The sequence below is a fragment of the Eurypyga helias genome, unplaced genomic scaffold, assembly GCF_000690775.1.
Source record: "Eurypyga helias isolate BGI_N326 unplaced genomic scaffold, ASM69077v1 scaffold17355, whole genome shotgun sequence".
In the NCBI taxonomy this organism is placed as follows: domain Eukaryota; kingdom Metazoa; phylum Chordata; class Aves; order Eurypygiformes; family Eurypygidae; genus Eurypyga; species Eurypyga helias.
The window spans coordinates 16681-38560 of NW_010252227.1; the positions used below are offsets into that span (position 1 = coordinate 16681).

Consider the following 21880-nt stretch of genomic DNA (forward strand, 5'->3'; position numbering starts at 1 on the left):
CCCTGATGCAACCAGGAAGGACTAAGACTGGAACAAACTGTTAGCTGCTTCTGAATACCAGCAAGTTAACCATTTCAGCTGAGCAGCTGCAGGAAGCACACTCCTGCAAAATCTGATGGCATTTCTAACGGTCAGAACTTCAGAGCAAGAACTAGTGAAGTAGCTGGGAGCCATCCTCACGGCAGTGCTGCCCAGAAGGCTGCTCGGGATTAACACAGCCACCTGCAGCTGAAGCGCCTGTTAATTCTCCACATGGCAGGTGCTTCAAAAACAGCTATCCAGAGCATGAGTTCATCCTTCAGGTACAGTTTGCTACAGGAATGACAGCACCCCATCACCACAGTCAACATATTCACTACTGCATCAAATGTCTGTGTTGACACTGCCCCCAACTAAAAAATAAACCAAAATCTTTTAAACTTTCCATTTTGATAACCCTTCTTACCCACGAGGTGTGCAAAACCTACAGACTAACTGCTCAGGTCTTCCTAGTGAAACCACCACATTCAAGTCCTTACACAGCATACAGGCACATGTAATAAATCGTTACGATCACCTGAAAAACTACAGGCACCTCCAAAGTAACGTATGTTTTTAAAGTGGGTGAAAATAATGTACAAGCACACATCTACAAGGTGATTACAGCTTACTACAATTATTCCAACTATTAGCTTCTCATCTTAAATGCCATTTTGATGCAGCACAAGAATTCAAGCCGCTCAAAAATTAACAGGAAAAATACCAAGTCACTAATGTAAAATTTAAACCAAGCTTTCCTAAAACATCAAAACCTTGTGGATCTTAAGAATCCAAAATTTGATTGGTGGGGGGAGAGGGAGATGGGAAATTACAAAAAGCTAGAGAAACTGTTTGAGACCGCACATAATTTGAATAAGACGTAACCCAACAGCAATGGCTGATGTTAGACACACTGCAGAAAGCCCAGCTTCCTTGGCCTACATTAAGGAAGTTTCCTGCCCAGAGTATGTACTTGACATGAATTTCACATTAGCTTATTCATGAGAACACTCACAAATTCACGAAAAATTCACCAGAGAGAATTTTTCAAAGAATCTGGGTAACACTGTCGATACTACCTGCCATTTCCCCAGATTCAGTGGGAACTGACTGATGCACACAATCTCAAAATAAACGTGTATATTTTTGAACTGCGGCGGTAAGCATTCATGCTGAGTAGAAGGGTCTACAGGAACCCTCTAGAACACTTAATAAACCATTAAGTCCAGCCCTGTCTGAGAAACAGCTCAGAAAGATTAATGATTTAAAGAAGAACCATTGAAAGGCCATCACAACTTCAGCTGCTGCACCTGCTCCCCTGCTGTCTAAAGGCACTGCTCTGCTCAGTGCCTAGAGGAAGAAGATATCTTGCACACTGTAAATTCTACATGAGCTCATGTATCAGGGCACTAACACATGGAACAACTTAACATTACTCCAACGCTTGCCATCTATGACAAGCAGTTGCTTTTCACATATACTTGAAATTTCAGGTTTAGTTTATTTATTGCATTTTAAAACAGCAAGAAGAAAGGTCTAAGGAAGATGCTCAAGCCAAGTCACCCTTGGTCCAGTGGGCTTAAACTGCTGTAGAAGTCGCTCATAATCAGAACACAGATGTTATTAAGCTGCACCTAAGCCATAGATAAGGAGAATTAAGAGGAAGCATTAGCTGCCAAGCGAGTACCACTGACAAACTTGTCCACTATTCCCATTAACATGTAACCATCCTACGTCTCAGAAGAGAAACCCAATTTTACTTTCATGTCAGATTTTTTAAATTCTTAAAACTTTCCCCATGTTTTAGAAATTAACCTGTCCTGAAGTAACAGCACTTTTTAAGAGTACATATCAGGTGGCCTATAGAGGCTCCACGAGTGCAAAGACAAAGAGAGCACCTAGGTTCCTTTTAGACCAACAACCTAGATGGTCACTGAAAGCTGGCTGGCAACAAAATTCAAGGAAACCATGAATAACAAGAGCTTATCATTGATATAAAACACTAACTGAGAACCCACGAACGAGTTAACTGCCCAGAATGGTCAAGATGCTAAAGTGGTTCAAACACTGAAATACTTCAGGTTATGTCAATTTATTAACTAAATAAAATACTGGGTTTACTTTAAAGTTAACACATGCTGAAGTCTCTTCCATCTTCCTCACCATTTCTAGACTATTTGAATGAAGTCTAGACCCCTGTAAGTCAAGAAGCATTGAAATAGTCCTTATTTCATATTAAACTTTCCAGATTAAAAGCCAACTTTATAAATATACGAAGTTGAACAGCATCCAAGAGCAAGCTTACCTAACAAGTGGGTAGTCGTAAGAGCCAGACATTGTACACCTAAATTTTGTTCTGAAGTTTCTTGTATTTATCGGAGCGGCACGCTGATTTATCTTTTTTAACGCACTTAAATAGCACGTGCTCCATGTTTGCTAGAAATGTCGAGACCACGTGAAGTACAACCTGGCAACAGTAAGTTCGGTCTCCCAGATGTCCAGCTATCTAACAGATTCTTATTACCTGCCTTGAGCAGCAAACCCGATCAGGAAGCAGACTCTGTTCATTGCCCATTATGTTTTCAGGTGCTTGTAACTTGGAAATCAATTTACAGCACAGCACATTGCAAAAAGTGACACATTCGAGCCACCTACAGCCCCACTCTCACAAACTCGCCAGTGGCTTTAACATGAGAGTGCAGCCGTTCAACAGCGGTAAGCGACACAGAGAACGCAGCCCGCTGGAACTCGGGAGCGAGCTTCCCCCACTGCACGTGCAGGTACACCCTGCACAGACAGAGCAAGCACCTAACCCCACGGTGATTATGAAACGGTTAACTAACGCTTGTCTTCATGCAGCTTCCGCTTAGTTGATGTTCTAACTGTAAAAAGTGTATGATTTTATACAAGAACAAGCCTTTTCTACTCATACTAAATTAGTGAGTCTGCCAATATGAGCATCGCAAAAAGAACCAAATAAAGTGAAGATTCTTGGACATTATTATAAGCAGAAAAATGAGAAGTTTAAGGGATTTGCTTCTTGTTTCCCAAGGCTTCAGTTTAGTGTGTTTTAAGCATGCTATGTTCAGTTTGAAACTTAGGAGCAGCTCCAAAATTGCCTATAAAAATACTGCCCTTTCCCCTACTTAGTTTTTCCCGAGGGAAAAAAGTGGAAGAGGGAACAAGTCTTTTTATACTCCACACAGATTCACAGGTCCTTCATGGTAACACACTAACAGTTTAAATATTGGAATGTACATTCTTCCTGGCCACATCCAGACTACTGATTACCATGTGAAATTTGAAGAGCTACTCATTAGTTTACAAAGTATAAATCTGATTAGCTGAATTACACAGAAAAGCACATGGACCAGTGTTTTATCAATCAGTTCTTGACTAGGTCTTAATGGTTACCATCCATCATATCACATAACTCGGGCACACTGTTCTGAAGAGCACTGGGGGGTGAACAGATACATTTTATTGCCTACATATTCAAAATGGATTTCTCTGCACATTAACATGAGAAATCCAACATATTCCCAGGGTGTAGATAAACAAGTTTTTAGTCTATTTAAAATATCTGAAGCCAGGAAAGTTAGAAACAACAGAAACAGCATAGCAGAGCTTATACAAAGTGTCACATTTTAAGAGATCTATCATCTGTCTGATGTAAACGTTAATCATGAGCATGAAAATTAATTATCTGAAATGTGAAAGACAACTTGAAGAAAAAAAAAATCCTCTCCTCCAACCTCCAGGGTTTTTTTTGTTTTGTTTTGGTTTTTTTTTTAATCCAGGTAAAAAAATGAAACTCAAAAATCAAAACTTATCAAACAGTACGGAAAAAATAACACTGTCTTTAGGACACACCATCATCACAATTTCAATATAACGCATAGAGTTACACAAAACTAGTAATATGGACAAAATTCTGGTTTAACACCTACAAGGCTGAACAAAATGAAAATTTATTGGAGAATTTTTAAAGAAACAAGTCAGATTCATCAACTGTTTATCCTGGGTATCTACATCAAGGGATGACTGCAGATCAGTCTTTAAATGATCTGTTCTTCAACTCTGTAAGTTTACATTAGTTCAGCCAAAGATTCAGTATTTGAATAGCTGCTGCAACTGATAAATAAAGACAGCCCCCAGATCTGAACTGACCAAAAAAAAAAAAAAAAGGGTAGACCTACAATCAGTTAACACACTATCCAGATTATTACAAAACTGATCCTGTTTTCATACCTTTCCCCGCACATTTCCCTTATTAAAAGGATGTAAAATAGGTCTGGATATTTTTAGACCCGTACATGATACAAATCTGATCACCTCACCAATACAGGGAAACTTCCATGCACCCTTCATCTTCTCTATCCATTTATTCTCCACAAACGTTTTTGTTGCATGTCTGCTTTGCTAACGACACACAGTATCAGCTCAAAGCCAGTAACCTTGTTGAGAGGGAAGCGTAAATGTATGTCTGCAGCAACATCATGTATTGTATCATATTGTTTGACAGTTCTCCAAGGCTTTTTATACAGCCCAGAAGATGCAGACATGTTTATATAAACAGGTTAAAAAACAGGCCACATAATTAAAGTTTTTCCAAGGTTCTCCACTTGCTAAATCACAAGTACAAATAGTGACTTCTATTGCCAAAGCAGTTCATTAAAGAATTTAAGATCAAGAAATAGAATAACAGAATTGATTTTATGAAGTATTTATTACAGGAAAAAAACCCCAAGAGGTTTAAGCGATTTTACAGTAAAAATTGCACAGCTTTTTGGTAATTGAGGTTGCTACAGTTTACCAGCTTGGTTGGCTGACTGCTTTCAGTACATGGGATTTTACTACCCGGATTTCATACAGATTTATGAAAGACTATAATCACCTGAGCTTTCAAACAAATAACTTATTTCCTAGTACACGGGCCACATAACAAGCCTCCTCGTTTCTCAAGGCGTAAAAAGAGAAACACCCAGAGCAGTGCCAGAAAGACAGAGTTTAAATATTCAGCTGACACTTAGTTCTTCCCACAATGTGTAGTTGCTGTAACAAAAAACAAATACTAAAACAATACAGTGGTGGCAATGTGTGTAGGCTAGGCATTCAGACCACAGGTAAGTAGCTGAAGAGACAGCAGGGAGGAAGGTACTGTAGCCTGTACTGACATCTAGGAAGGCTTTCAGCTTATGAAATGGCATAAACCGCATGGTTTTTACCGAAAACAAATAGTCTTGTAAGTCCCACTCAGAGAAACAAGTAAACAGCTTGAAAAAAGAGGAGGGGGAAAAAAGGCGCAGATATATAAATTTACAGTGACCTAAATTCTGTACATCAGGGCATCTGAACTTAAAAGCAGAAAGCACAATTTTGCTGCATTCCACCACAAAGACAAATCTTCTTGGAAAAACAAAGAGGTGGAACAATTCCAACTCTTTATTCAATATTTTTTTTCCAAAAAAAAAAAAAAGCCCAAACTCTGAGTAAAACTAATCAGGTCTGAAATAAAAAGCTTCAGATTCTTCAGCTAAGTCGCTACTTCACAAACAAGTCATTTGTGACTGCACACCTCAGAGGACATTTTTACTTAAGATAATTTTGATTAAGGCTTTTCCCTCCTATCTTGTAATGTACTCGTTGCTGCATAAACAGCGTTTCCCTCAAAGCTTTGATGGTGTGCTGGTGTCACCACTAACTACAATACACCCAGTTCACAAATCATGAATGCTTCAGAGGTACGAAACTAAGACAACTTAGGCAAGAAGTGCTAGCAATGCTTTCCTGAGCTAGCTAATAGAGGGCCACAGTTATTTTGACATAATTCTTCACCTGGAACTTCTCACTGGAAGTTACATGGTCCGTATATCTATATATAGATAAAGAAACAGTGGATCTTGCTGCTGTGGAGCATTTGCTATGAGGAGGCTGCTGCTCAAAATACTCTGCAGATACATGTATGTACAAGGAAGTATGATAAACACTCGCAGGATGTTAATAGGGAATTAGAGAGATGCACTCATTAAGCATCCAGAACCCAAAAGCTCCTTTATTTGAGCTTCCCAAGATAGATAATGGTGAATTCAGTGGGGTTTTCTAATTTGTTTTTTCTTTTTAGAAATTAATCATGTTTATGTAGTCATGCACAATTTTTTTTCTTTAATTCCTCTCCTAAAATCCAAACCAAGAAGCAATATGTATTTAAAAAAAAAACCAAAACCAAACCAATCAACTTTCAGGAAAAAAACTGAACATATATGCTTTCCATGAACTTTTTCAAAGCTAAGCTCAAAAGTTCAAATGAAAATTAGGAAATACAGGCCTGCAGAGATGGGGTATCATTACTACACAAGCTCGAGGCACATCAGCAGTCCAGACTGCTAGGGGACTCATTTTGCATATGTTCTACAATACACCAAAAGGCTTTCAACTACAATTGCTACTTGCAAATGTAATCCAAACCAAACGTGTGTATCAGTCCAAAGGATATTTGAAGACAAAGACCATGAAAGTCTTTGACAGCTCTGGTTTGTGCAAAGTAACAGCAAATAACCTCAATACATACTGCATCAAGTGAATAAACTAGTATTACTCTACTTTCAGGTTCAGGTGCTTAAAAGGTCATGGAATGAAACACAAAGCTCTCTCAACCAAGTCCAGTTTGGGTTTCATCTTTGCTGCAACATATGTGCTGGTATTATAAATGTTTAGTCCCTCCTATAGCATGTGAACAAAGTCAGGAGATTTTTCATTAGAATCACAGACCCTATTGGCTCGGAGCATTTTACAGAAGCCAGCTGAAGTCAAGTCTTACTACTGAAGTAAATTCAGAAGCACTTACCTATTTGTACTTGTTCCGGCTGGCTCAATGACACAAATGCTGATGTATCATCAATCCATGAAACCTGAATGTTACCTAGAAAAGGCAGAAGAAATTATTATGACTATTTTGCTCTTAGGCTTAGTCACAGATTTTATCTGATGTGCCATGACATAGCAGAAGATAGTCAACTAAGAGTAACTTCACCCCAGAAGGCTTTTGTCCACGGGAAAGGTGCGTAGTGCATACACAGCTGTACATGAGCCTGGAACAGGTTCAGAAAGCAGTGACTGTTAGGGCTACGTATGCATCCTCTACACCCTCAGACCCACTAGAGTAAGGACCAAAAGGAAAGAGACATCTAACACCTTTTCCACTTCCAGGGTATTCTTCTGTTTCTTCATAGCCTTTTTTTTTTTTAAATTTTGTAACAGTTCAAGTAGCCTTTTTTAGTCTTCCCTTCGTCTGTGCTATATAATTCTACAACAAAAACTGAAGCAATTTTTCCTGGAAATTTCATCTCTGTACCAAAAATAAAGAAGAGCTCTTTGGCTTTTAAAACCTATCCATCCTTCAGCACTGCAGCATTTCCTAAAGGCACTGCATGGACACGCTCCAGTTACCACTCACTGGTTCTCTACTACTACAGACACCCAAGATAAGGAATTCCAGTACAGCAGGGCTGGAGGGGGAGGCTGGGGGGTTGCTGGGGAGGGTGCAGGGAAGATTGTTGACACAAGTGGAGAAGTCCAGTTATTGCAGCACTCTCAATCTTCAAACTCTGGTCTGTTTGGATCACACTATACAGCGTTTCCTGGATGAGCAATGAAAACTTAATCCAAGTACGTATGAGGACAAATGCACAAAATCAGGGACCTCATTTGGAAGCTGTGACAATGGAACAGTGACTGGAAATAAGTTTCCCCTTTCATCAAGCAGTTAGACCATTTTCTATGTGAATGGTTTAAAGTGTCACATTAGCACTAAAAGAGCTCATAATCAAGCAAGAGTGGAGGAAAGGATTCCCATTCCAGAAACAAGGCCTTATTATAGTCTGAAATCCATTTACATCTCCTGTCCTCATCTAACTGCTCTACTGTTTGTACAGTTCACATACTGAAAATTGGTGCAATTTTTTACAGGCAGACTAGGAAACCAAGTTATATGTTACACCACCATTTATCCTCCAGACATTACAAGGTTAAAAACCATGATGAAAATAGCTTAAAAAACATTTTATTTTCAAGTGTTTAACCTACTGAAATCTAATTTAGCCTACAGGTTACAAGGTTATAGAAGTCTCTTCTGAAATCCAGCCAGATAATTAACAGATTTTCTAATTATAAAAAATAAAAACCTACTCATATTTAGTTTGCGTGCTATACATTTGAGTAGCCTGCTATTTAGGACTAAGCTATAATCATTTTGATCATTGCCAAAACCATAAGTACTTCAGTGTGGTTTCTGACATTCCCTCTACTAAAGGAGTAAGGCTGCTATTAAGAAGCGCCTACACTGAGAAGTCAAACATTAGAATTTCTTTAAACACTTCGCAGGGCAAATAAATTCAATTTCTAGTAATTCAGTCTTTGAAGAACATGGATCTTTGCTGCCTATGGGTAAGGGTCTTTACTGTGGGGAGAACATGCTTTTGGCAGAATGCACTTCCCAGCAGAGGAAAAGCCCAAGCTGAGTTATGACTGCAACTCAAAGCTGTAGTGCATTTGGTAGGACCCCAACACCGAGCTTCCTTTCAATATTAGAAATTACTGCACAATTTAACGCTGTTCCAAGAGCAGTGACAAGTGATTGCTCTGAATTTGTTTGAGTATCAAGTCCTCCTTTTTGCATTCCTAATTACAAATCTTTTTAAACAATCAGTTGAGACAACTGAGACCATGTTCCTCTGTAATTCTTCAGCATGGAAGTGCTGTCCAGAGTACATATCTACCCTGAAGAGACCCAAAGAAAGATCAGAAAGAAAAGTTCTCCTGAATATCCTGTTATTGTGACCCTTAGCATAAAATATCAAAGAGGATCAGTAATGGACTAAAACCTCTTGAAGGAGTTCAGCTACTACTCAAATGGACTTCAGTGTCCATGTTTTCACTAAGTACTAATTAAAAACAAATAAATAAAAATCCAACCTATTGATGGCACATAATTTCAGTATCAGATTCTTATTCATTGCTGCAGAAAGGCTGCTGCACTCTAATTGACTTTGGCATTTTAGATAATTAAGGGTTTCAATACCTGCCATCATATGCTGCTTTTATACTCAGAATTACACATTTTAAACATATAATTGTAAGAACAAGTCAAGCATTAAATAGTGGACACTGAGCTGCAATCTGAAGAGAACTGCAACAAATGCTCTTACGAATTTCTCCATGCTTAAAAGGTACTCTTTTCAGACTATGTCACATTTCATTATTATTAAGAATTAGGAGAGACGAGATTAATAAATTAGATCATTCAGCAATATTGCCAAGCACTCAGTAAACATCACACATTTCAAAAGTATAGTGAAAGGGCAATAAAGATCTGAAAAGCAAATGCATCTGCACTTGAAGTACAATATTTAGCAACCAACACAGCCACGTGCCAACTCACTGCAAGGCTAATCCAAATAAGCCGTACGCAGCAGTGTAATAGAATCCCAGCTCTAGGGAAATAAACCAGAAGATTTCTCTCTCTATCTCCACTTCTAGAATAGATCAAATATCTTCAATATTTTGAAGAACACCATTGTTAGCCTACATTACCCCTTGTCTATTTGCTACTACACGCACTGTCAAACAACACCCCTTGCTAAAAGAAGGGTAAGGTCAAGTAAAGCATTAGCAAGTGAAAGAGAACATCTTCACGTAAAGAGGGGTAGATGAACATCTGGTCTGTTGCTTCTGAGATGAAGGTGCAAAGTAATGTGTTTTTTCCATAAATGAATTTGAAAATTCTCTCTACATAAACACAAACATGCAAACCACATTAAATCCACAGAATAAAATGATACTGATGGATTATGTCAGTCATTCTCTCAGTTTTTAACACAATAACCAAAGGTATGGAAAGGCTTCCATATAAAAGTAAACCAGGACTCAGCCTTCAAAAGAAAATTTTAAGGAAGATGCCCATACATATCTATGGGGAAGGTATGAGAAGAGAAATGGCATTAGAGACTTACAGAACTTACTATTTCATTATATAACAACTAAGAGACATCTAATAAAATATAAAGAAGTTTTAAAACCAAAATAATATTTCACCTAATGCTTAATTGCAGTTAGGGAACTGCCAACAAGTGCTGCAGATGACAAGAATATACATGGGATAAAGAATGAGTTTAGACTGACTTACAGAAAGCTGTGAAAGACTCAAGCTACAAGAGGCAAGCGTGACCTCTAGCTCACGGGTCACTACGTTACAGATTGCCAGAGGGCAGGCAAGCTGGTTTACTTCAGCTCTGTTCTTACACATCTCCTAAACAACTGTTAGCGGCAATTGAACACTTAGGACAGGTATTAGGACTATATGGACCTTCATTTAACCAAAAATGTTTATTCATATATTCTACTTTCTTACAATTAAAAAAAACTCCACGCTGACACCATAATAGAACTGCTAAGAGTTTCTGGACACTGACTGCATCAGACAACAGAAATAGCTGAAGCTTTTAGTTCATGAGCAAGGGTTGAAACATATATTAAACACAAACAACATTTTCCTGGTGAATCATTGAGAAGGGTTAACAGAACTTCCACCTTTCTGGCAGGAAGACAGGGTACAAAGAAACAAGAATAGCTGAAGGAAACACTGGCGTGAGAAGGAAGAAGAAAGGCCAGAAATGCAGAGAGAGAAGCAGGATTAAAATCTAAAACTCCCTGCAGAAACAAAACCAAAAGAAACAACAAAAAAAACCCACAAACTGAAAAACCAACACTGAAAGCTCACGTCTGTAGAAAGTGAGCTGAGGAGAATACTTTATATATAGTGTGTGCTAGAAGTTTTCCTTAAGACTAGATTGTTCACCTTTGAAAGGGACATTTTTCAAGCTCCACTTTTCTTAAAGAAAAATAACTTAAACTGTGAGTTTGCAGTACCAGAGTTAACAGGAACAGAGGTCACAGAGTATGGAACTTGTAAATGAGTCCCAAAAATGTATTTAAGTCACTTTACACTCACCTATATAGCAGCTTGGACTACTAGAACAAGACTTAAACACACAAAGGACTGGTTACATTTTAGAACTTACTTATGCATCTTCAAAATCACTATGACTCCACCAACTACCTCAGCATTCACCTCCCTCTTAAAGACGAGTCTCACGCTCTCACAAAACACAATGCATAGGTTTGCCTCCACTCATTTGGAAAATTTTTAAGTAGTAGTTTCTATAATGCTTTATAGTATGTGTTTTAATTAAATCCCAAAGACATTCATTTAAGTAGGAGTGAAGGCCTCATACAAAAGCTGTATTCCAGCAAATACTATTTCAATACCTTCATATTTCACAACAGTGTGACCAAATAAGCTATGCCAACTTCAGAATTTAAAGTAAGCATTTTAAGAGACTGCACAGTACTGCAAGTACTTGCACAGTGAAACTAGAGTTCCCCATGAGACTATAAAAACATCTTGCATGAACAGGTGTCCACTCGGTATGCAGGCAGCACTGAGACTCCAGAATCATGAACACTCCTTCTAAAGCAGCAAACCTAGACCAGTTCCAAGTGTGACACTGCAGCCCCTTCAGCTGTTTCACTGCTTTCGTTAGCAGCTTCATGGAAGATTACAACCCTGCTTCAAATCATACACGGCTAAAACTAATTGAAAATAATTTTTCTATGAAAAGTCAGATTAACGTTGCTATTCAATTTAACAACTGACTTTTAATCTAAGCAAAAACTTAATTTAATAACACTTTTAACTGGTGTAATAAATAGGGGTAATTCGTGTCTGTTACTGCCATATTTTTGGGGCTTTTGTCAAATCACTTAACCTCACATTGTGCCACTCTGTCTGTCCAGCTACAACAGAAAAGCCTGGGTACTCCTGCAGTTCTGGAAGGAATAATCTGCAGTTTGTTTTGAGGTACTATGGCAATACGTCCTAAAATAAAATATAGATTAAGTACTACCCCAATACTAGGCGTTTGTAAATCCAGGTATGAAAACATTCAGTCGAACTCCGGAGAAGCGAGAGACATGGGAATGTCACCACTGACTAGTATTTGAGGTGGGCGAGTGTGACCCCAGGTGGTGGTGGCCCGGGCCTGCACCTCATGCCAACGGGAATGGGGGAGCTGGTAAAGTAAGGAAAACGACTGGGCCGAGTCTTTCCAAGCCTGCAGAAACAATGCCCAAACTGCCGTGTTTCTTACTGCTGCAATAGCTACTCTAGAAGAATCTCAGTGAATTGTACATTCCCACATTCCCAATCGGAATATTAAATCCCATTCAGCATTATCCTGGCATCATGCTGCAGTACAGATCAAAAAGTCTGAAGGAACAGTGAATTTTATACAGGTCCAGAGACCCTGTGTGACCAACAAGCCATAATTCTAGGAGGAGAGGAGAACAGTATCATTGTGCAAACTAGCGTGGTGATCCACCACAAGCACAGGAGTGACAAGACCAGGTAGGCTGCGAGCCTTCCATCCTTCTGCTGGTGATGCAGTGTCCTTACGGATACTACAGCAATAATAATCAATGGAGGTCAGGTTCAGGTTTGCCCTGAATCCATCTGCCACATTACAAATGCTGTCTTAAGCCATTAGGTGTGGTACATCACAAGTGATAACAAGGACAAGAGGAAATGGCCTGAAGTTGTGCCAGTGGAGGTTTAGACTGGATGTTAAGAAAAATTTCTCTACCAAAAGGGTTGTCAGGCATTGGAACAGGCTACTGAGGGAAGTGATTTTACAGTGATTATAATCCAATGGACAAAACTGGTACTGGGACTTTAAGTAAGACTGGGGGCAGGAAAAAGGGGAAACTATAGTGCCAAGCAGAAAAGGTTTAGGAATAGGGAAATGACAAATTCCGTCATACATGCTCTGCTTATTGCTGAAAAGATAATGCAACGTAAAACAATTATTTTAGTTTTGTAAATGAGAAAAAGAGAACCCCCCACAAACACCTTGGTAAATAGCTTTATTTATAAAAAAAAAAAAAAGGGCAATTTCCCATTAAAATCCTTATTACAGAATTTGAGGAAGACAAGGTGCATAAATGTCTATTACATGTAACATTTAAAAAGCTACTTTCAATAACGTAAGTATTGTGAGCAAATAAACTTTGGAAAATCATGCAAAAACTATTTTAATAATAGTGATAATTTTTGGTTGATGTTAAATGTTTTAAAAAATGGAAAGAAGTTACCTCTTTGCAAAAAAAGCAAACAGAAAAATAATTGAAAATTATCTTCAAGCCCTAAAGATCTCTTTTGAAGCATTATTTTACCTGGCAATAAGAAACTAGAAAGCAATCTGCAATAAAAATCTTGGAAGCAACATCCAACACAGGCTGTATGAAATATTATTCTTGTTCTGATTTAGGGACATAAAGCATAACAACTGTTATCTGATGCAAGAGCTAGGATCAGGAGATCACTATCAATTAATTAGGATCTCCATGTCCTTACATTATACACTAACACTTAGTAGAGGAACAATTAACCACCGGTTGTTAGATAGTTGTTTTGTTGTTTCTTCTGACTTGGATGCTGTTCACAGTCTGGAAGTCCAATTGGCTACTTTCAAGCCTGCATGCTTGCCTAGACTCACAGAAGTTAGCGTCTGGCTTAGAGCAGACTGCTTCCCAAAATCTTTATCTGCCTTTCACACCAACCCCTATTCCCTTTACCCACCTATATAAACTCTTTCCTCCTCCCAGGAGAGGCTGTAAATAAAAGGATCAAAGGTCCATGATACTCAACAAGCACCACATAGAAAGATTCCTAAAGAGCAGTTCATCAGCGCAGGCACATTCAACGCATCTTTACGAAGAAAGTCCACAGGACACCATTCACGAACTACATCATTACCTATATCAGGAGTGAGACTGCCCCACAGATTGCAAATAACCAGAACTAGAGGCACTTGCTCACGGCAAAGGGGGTGGGGGGGAAAATGTGTAAAGAGGGATAGACTGTATCACTCACCAAAGGCACTGAAAAGCTGGTAAAGGTCACTAGTCTTCCACTCCTTAGGAAAAGTAACATGAAGAACATGATCTCGTTTTGGCTGCACTGCAAAACAGAAAAGTGTTTGTTAAAATAACAGTCACTATTCTACTTTAGAATATCCTAAAAAAGTTATCCAATATGGTCAAGTAGCTTTTGAAGCTCAGAAAGTCTCCCTGGTTCGGATTCTGCTGTAACATCTGCATCAGTCTGTTCTACAGGAGTGGTTTTCAGATAAAAGAGAGACTTTCAGAGGCAGTCTCTCTTTTTGGCAACTCTCCTTGGCAGAGTATCAAAACAATCCTGTAAGTTGGCTAGCAAGTGGAAGTAGCATCTTTACAGCTTAGTAGCTTTGGCATTCTCTCAATGACCCAAAGTATTTATCCATTCTCCCACTCTATATCAAACAGTTGGAAAAGAAGCGTGCAGCATAATTAGATAACCATTCCAACAGCTCCACAGAGCCAGAGCTCAATGCTCCGATCACCTAACTGCATTTAGAAATTAAATATAGGCCCTTACAGAATATATTTGCCTCTCCACAACTTTCTAGAAATGCTTTCTGTTACTATTCAACCAGCATCTAGTAACATGTCATCTTCCAGTCTGAGCTTTCCGATGCATGGAGTGGAAAATGTCTTCACATCAATATTGCTTCCAGATGGGTATCATTTTTAAGACAGTCATGTATCCGACTTCACAGTACAGAATTAAGCTTTCCTCTAGTCAAGGACTAGACTGACCTCCAGGGCTTCACATTTTTGTAAATCAAGACATCAACTCTCACATGTTACATGGTAACACTCATCAGAAGTTTTCTCCCTCAGTGTAATACCTCATAACAGTAAGGACCCTTATATTAGTAAAATCTGTTTTTATTTAAATGTATTAGCAACTACCCCAGGTCTGTAACCTGAAATAACTTGAAATATAAAAATATTTTAAGTAATATTTTTCCATTTCTGTAATCATGATCTCATGTAGCAAAAGAATTCTGATGTTTGACTGAAGTTAAGTAAGGGTACTACTGCACACAAATTGCAAAGGAAAGCAGCCAGAAGATTTTCAGAACCATGTGGTATTCACCAGTTTGCATCCTGTATTTAATGCAGGGGTGGAGGAGAAGGGGAAATATACTTTGTATACTGTATGGTAGGTAAAGAACAGTGATCTAAAATAACCATAAAGCTGTTAACTTAAAAACTGTTACATTTAGTTCCAACTGTTTGATACACTGTAGTCTATCTCCTTCATAACACAGATTCTCTGTTCAAGTTGAAGAATTTACAGATTTATTATTTCATTCCAAAAAATCTAAAAAAAAAAATTAATCATTTGATAAGTGGCTAATAAGCTGAAGACAACTGATGGCTCATGCTTTAGAGATACAATAATTAATCTTCACACCTCCTCCTCCGGGAAATTTGTCAGAACGGTAGTAAGTTCACAATGAAATAAGCTACTTACAGTCTGGTCCTTCCAAATTGAGATATGGTATGTCCATTACTCTCATAAGAAATAGCCTGAAGCAAAACGGAAAAGCACCGTTAGCAAATATCAGCCTAAAGACCTTTTAATAAGCTTCCCTTCATACAGTTTTTTAGATGTTGCTTCTGAAGAGGCAGAATTAATTATCCCAACCGTATCTAAAGCTGTACTAAAACAAACAGACCCTCTAATTATGTCCAATCCAGACTGAAAAAGTTTACTTGGCATCATGCCAGTAGTTTTACTTATTCAACAGAACAAGAACAAAGAAGCTCTGAACTCCTACTGCTGAAAACAATTAAAACAAGTGGGGAAATGAACATTTAGAAAGTACCAGCTCTGCAGAGTAAGATACACAGCGGATAGTGCAAAAGCTGTCATTCTATATCCACAGTCACTTTCCCGTTTTCTGAGCACTGCATCATGCTTTATACAGAATGGATCTTAAAACCCTAAAACCACACAAGCTACCATGACACTGCAGTGGACATAACCAGGACGACTCTTTAGCCCTTTAACACGTAACTGAAGAGTTCCTCAAAACATTCAAGACATGCTTTAAATACAAGCGCGTATTCAGCTCTGAAAACTATTTCCCTCCGAAATAAGCCAAGTACGCCAAAATCCCCCCACAGGTACAGATGCCACAGAACATCTGCTGGGTGTAGTGTTGCTGCAGGGCTGCTTGCTGTTACAGAACATCTTCTGGGTGTAGTGTTGCTGCAGGGCTGAAATACATAACTTCCCTATCATAACTTAAATGGTTTCTAAAATGCTTATCAGATCACAGCTACAGTACTCAATTAAGTAATAACTGATAGGAACAACTGATAAAAACATTTTAAGTGTGCAGACAGATTTGTACTTCCCTAGAGATTCTTTGTATCATACCACACTCACTATTAAAGAGTTTGTGTCCTTATGGTTACTTGTATCACTGAAAGATCTACTGGAATGCAGTTGATAACTTGTCTTTATTACAAATACTCAGGAGAAAGAAGAAAAAAAAAAAGTCACTGGGAGAAAAAGGGACTTTGTAACAGATGCACTGGTGAGCCAGAGGGTCTGGGGAGAACTGTCCCCAGTACGATAAATAAGCCAAGTACGCCAAAATCCCCCCACAGGTACAGATGCCACAGAACATCTGCTGGGTGTAGTGTTGCTGCAGGGCTGAAATACATAACTTCCCTATCATAAAATGCTTATCAGATCACAGCTACAGTACTCAATTAAGTAATAACTGATAGGAACAACTGATAAAAACATTTTAAGTGTGCAGACAGATTTGTACTTCCCTAGAGATTCTTTGTATCATACCACACTCACTATTAAAGAGTTTGTGTCCTTATGGTTACTTGTATCACTGAAAGATCTACTGGAATGCAGTTGATAACTTGTCTTTATTACAAATACTCAGGAGAAAGAAGAAAAAAAAAAAGTCACTGGGAGAAAAAGGGACTTTGTAACAGATGCACTGGTGAGCCAGAGGGTCTGGGGAGAACTGTCCCCAGTACGATACACACTGTCCGATCTAACTTCTCCTGAGTCTCACGGAAGATACGGTATAACGTGCACTGTGCCCCCATGAGCACTGCAAACCCTAAAAGGAATTTTATCAATTAAAATCAGAAACATCAGCATCAATTAACTCTAGAAACGTTAACAATTCCAGCACAGCACTGGGTAATGAAGATACAAAGGAGCCAGAGTTTGTTATGTTTACCCTTAGGTGCCATACCCATATAGCCTTGGCTTCACATAGCTACCTGTCTAAACAGGAGAGGAGTGGCCTCTTGAGAGCAAAGCTAGTGTCAGAACACAGCTTCCACAAGGAATCAGGGAAAAAAGTCCTTACTCTGACATCTTCTAGAGATCCAGGGTAATACTGACAAGGCATGCAGTGCTACTGCTCAAAAAAGCAGCAAAAAAATGGCATCCACCCAGAAAACAACAGACAGGAGACAGTGATGAGGCCATAAAGGTATCTTCTATGAGATTAAAGGGAGAGGGAATACAAAGAGGGAGTGTGGGACAGATCTGCCAAGGAGGTGATTATATTCCATCGCTGGTGGAAGACATCAGGCAGGATCATACCACCACCAAAGAGCACCTAAGAAAAGAACTTGCAGGTCTGGGGTCTGTGTGCTGCTAGTTAAGCAGTTAAGTTAGAAGATGATCAGTTCCTTTTAGTACCTATAATAAAAGGAATGCTTTGTGCTCATCTCTTCATCTGAAATAACATCAATCGTCACTGTTAGTAGGAGCCACAGTCGTCTTCGGACTCCAGTGCAAGGACAAACCTCTCTTAAACACACAGTATTTCAGCTAGGCAGTAAAAGCAGTTTAGTCCTCACTGGAAGAAGGCTGGCCATCAGCAATGCACGACAGCAGAAGTTTAAAAAAAATAAATATATTTGTTTTAAGTTAGGCTGAAGAAAAAGCTTCCACAGAATTCTTGGAACCAGCTACTTTTTAAGGCACTCAAATAACTAATCTAAATTTCCTAGGCTGCAATTTCCATAAAAATAAAGATGAAGTTTGCTAAAAATACATCAAAAATGCCTGGGGAGAATACTAGTTAAGCTGCCTTCCCCCAGGTGTTATCATGCTGAGGAAGGCAATACAGTGGCCAACAGCAAGAACAGGCTTATGCCAAAAAAAGTGCATATACCTGAGATTAATTAAAATCGAGTTTTAATCTTCTGAGACAAATCCTACATTTATTTGTTTGGTCAAAGAACTGTATCTCTAAACAGCACATACACAAACACTCCCTAAAGAGAAAGTATAAATACTGATTTTAAGTGCACTTAAAGCACGTTATTGCATCTTGTAGCATTAATTTACATCACATGGATTACGAACACTGTGTTGCAGCATAATCCATAATTTAGTACCCATAATTATGGTTGTAAGATTCCTCATCTACCTACAGATAATTTAAACTAATACTGTTGTCCCATATGACAGCATGAATGCTACTTGATATTACAGTAGCTACATTCATGAAGTTGTAGCTATGACATTGCTTTTCACATTAATGCACAATTTTTTAAACGCTACACTGACCAAGGTAAAAAATGTCATTTCCTACGCTGTTTAGAGGCTACAGCCAAATCACACGGTCAGAGGACAGAGCCCTATTTCCCAATATACAACAATATCCTAGGAACTTTGATGTATTTCGAGGCAGCCACCTGGAAGACAATTGTTTCTGCGGCAAGTCAGGTCAGGTAAGGAGAGCAAGGCTATGATCACGCAACTTCACAGCACTGCGTCCTCTCAAGCAGTCAGCATTCTTCCTCTGCACTGAGCTAGGATGAAAGTTTTCACAGGTGTGTGTTTCTGCAGAGAAACTGATCCAGCTGAGGAAAAAAAGGCCTCTTTTTAAACCTGGATCAGTTTATCAATCCAGTTCAGTAACTAGTACAGCCACACGCAGCTGAAAGCACGAGGACAGCAATTTTTTCCTCCTACACTGTGACAGAAGTTGTCGGTCAAACTGCAGGAAAGCACACTGATGTCCTTTTGCAATAAGAAAATTAAATTAATATAGAAAAGCCGAGGGAGAAATTAACTGCTTTGCAATACATGCCAGGGAACCTAGCTCCCTGGTGAGACATTTTCCACAAACAGAGCACAAAACCAAGCTACTTGCACAAATTTTGGTTTCTGATATACCTTTTATATGAAAAAAATATTTCTAAGATAATGTATATTGCTACAGACCATCATGCCATTCGGCTCAATATGAGATGGTGTTTCATTTCGCTATGCCTCTTTCACCCGCTGCCTCCAGCTACAACCAAAGCCAAGCCCCACCATTCAACCAACCCAAAGAGAGCTGAAGTAAGGTTGTCACTAAAAGGCTGAGAGGGGGTTGCGGGGTGGTGCAGGGAGGTATGGAAGAGAAGAGATGTTGATTTCAAATCAACTCTGGAGTATACAACAGAACACCGGCATCCAAATTATACACGTAGGAGTTGAGATACTACAATATAAGAAGCCCCATCATCTCAACTCGGAAGTGTTCATCAGGGATTACTCACAGCAGATTGTTCACATGAACATGATTTTTCAAAGATGTTGTATATACAATGAAGCTTAAAGATTACAGAAACACATCTCTGGAATCCTTGGCTTATTGAGTCGTTTATCATATAAATTACTGCATTATGCCTAAAAGAGCCAAACAACCCTAAGGCAAAGTCTGGTTTTCATCAGTTCCACTCTTACAAGAAGTTGAAACTGAAGATTTTACCTGTGTTCATCATTAACCCATAGGCTGGCCACCACTCTTGAATGGCAAGCCAGGAAGTTGCGTAGCCTGGCTGACATAAGGAAAGAGGTCAAAATAACTACTGAAAAAAGTATTGCCTTCCTTTGGAGGCAAGGTTTGTAAAAATCAAGGATTGATCTTTCAGTTTTAAATCCACTCTCACTAGTCACATTGGTGACAAGTCTCTTCAAACAGAAAACATTCCCAAAATCGTCTCACTCACACAAATCATGTAAAAGTTTAATCTCTAAACTGTATTTAAATATTAACACCTAGTAATCAGTGAACTTGAAATTAAGACTTTATAAGCAATCCAAAGAATCATAAAGTGGTCTGCTTTAACGAACATTTCCAAAACTATCTTGATAATGGTTCAAACCTTCTAAATTGCTTCTAAATAACTGCCTTATAATAAACTACTCTGTTCAGCTGCTTTCAGGAAAAACTTTTGTGACAGATAGTACAACTTTCATTTGTTCAGCTTACTGTTTGCATGTTGTAGTTTGTGTTTTGCTTGAAGAACATGACTACAGCACAAAAGAAAAGGTTTCCTTGTTCTGACTGCTGTCCACAGGACCAGGTAGAACTTCTGGAGGAAGGAGGAAGATAGGTTTTTTTCTCCCCAGGAGGAAGAGAGGATGCTCAACTAGGGAAAGCTTCTAGATCACAAACTAGAGAAAACTAGGTGTAGCAGGGAGCTATCTGGCAGCCCAGAACATACCTGCAGAAAGGCCCCAGAAGCAACATACTTACTAGGACCTTAAGATAACTATGTAAATTGCACAAGCCCTGGATGCTACTTAAGGTGCTAAACAGCCCACTGCTGCAAATAGAGGTCTGGTCTGCAGGGACATAGTGAACAGAGAAAGAGACTTATTAAATTAAATATCGAACAGCTCTGACTTCCCACATGGTCTTAAATAAAAAAAATCATTAAATAAACGGAGCTGTCTTATTCTGGTTTGTTATTCTGCATTATAGTAGAGAAAATAACTTTAAAAATACAAGCCTTGGCCTGCTCACTATAAGGAAAAGGTGAGACAGTCTCATCTCCAAGCTCTGACTGAGGTGAGATGGCAAACGTTAGTTAGAATAGCAAAGCTTCTAAGATCATGTGAGAGTAAGACACGAAAAGTCTTCCAAGTTTCCATGATTTAAAAATAATATATAGCTTTTCTGAAGCAAGCTATAGAATGAATAAACTGTGGGTTTTTAAGCAAGAACTGAAAGTTATTGTTTACAAGGGGAAAAAAAAAAACCCAAACCAAAGCAGTTCAAAGCTGGTTTTCTCCCTGCAATTTCTTGTTAGCTTTCCCTTGTGTTGCAGTTAGGGAATGTTAATGCTGAAGCCAGAACAGACCCTGCAGGCTTCATCTCAAAACTCTGAAATGTTAGAGGAATGTCACATTTGAAGTACACAACTTGAAAAGCTTAAATTTAATGTATTATTTATTGTGACAGTTTTAGAAGTCCAGTTTGTACTTGTTGCATATATGCATCTCTAGAAAGAACTGAAAACATTTTGGTTAGCGATTCTAAAAATAAGCCCCTCGACTGGTATCTACTGGTTGACATGCGTACGCTGGTGGTACTGAAAATAAGCCTGTGATAAATCCTATCTTAAAATTAAATTATGCTAATCGATTCTATCATCACCTTCACAGTCAAATCAAGTGGTCACTGCAGGACCATATGTTCCATCTGAGGAATATATGAATATATGGAGAATGTATGGAGTTACTGTCTCACCTAACTCAGTGTCAAGAGCATCACCTAACTGCTGTTACTATAGTAATTGGTTTCCACACCAATGACAGCTGAAAGCCACAGATCACAATTATTCCCTGATTTCTGTGAGCCATCTAAAGCTAAAATAATTAATTTTGCCAACTCCTTGAAAGGATGGAATTTTTCCTGAATTTAAACAAACCAACAGACTAAAGCACCAGCAGCTTTTTAATTTCAACTCCTTTTCCTTTATGTGACAGGTTATACCATCTTTAGATTTTTCGTAAGGTAAAACCTACAGTTTAAACGTGCAAAGAATCAAATCTCTGCATAAAGGCTTCTAGTTTTTCTCAAGTCTT

At 38.7% G+C, this 21880-nt stretch overlaps 1 protein-coding gene across 1 annotated transcript in view; it reads right to left on the minus strand.

The window, feature by feature from the left end:
* PARN (poly(A)-specific ribonuclease) overlaps positions 1 to 21880 on the minus strand; it is a 56289-nt gene that overhangs the window by 15813 nt on the left and 18596 nt on the right. Inside the window, exons 18-20 of the mRNA XM_010152301.1 lie at positions 15494 to 15549; positions 14006 to 14092; positions 6866 to 6940 (exon numbers count right to left, since the gene is read on the minus strand). Of these exons, the coding sequence (XP_010150603.1) occupies positions 6866 to 6940; positions 14006 to 14092; positions 15494 to 15549 (218 nt within the window). The remainder of the gene's footprint in view (positions 1 to 6865; positions 6941 to 14005; positions 14093 to 15493; positions 15550 to 21880) is intronic.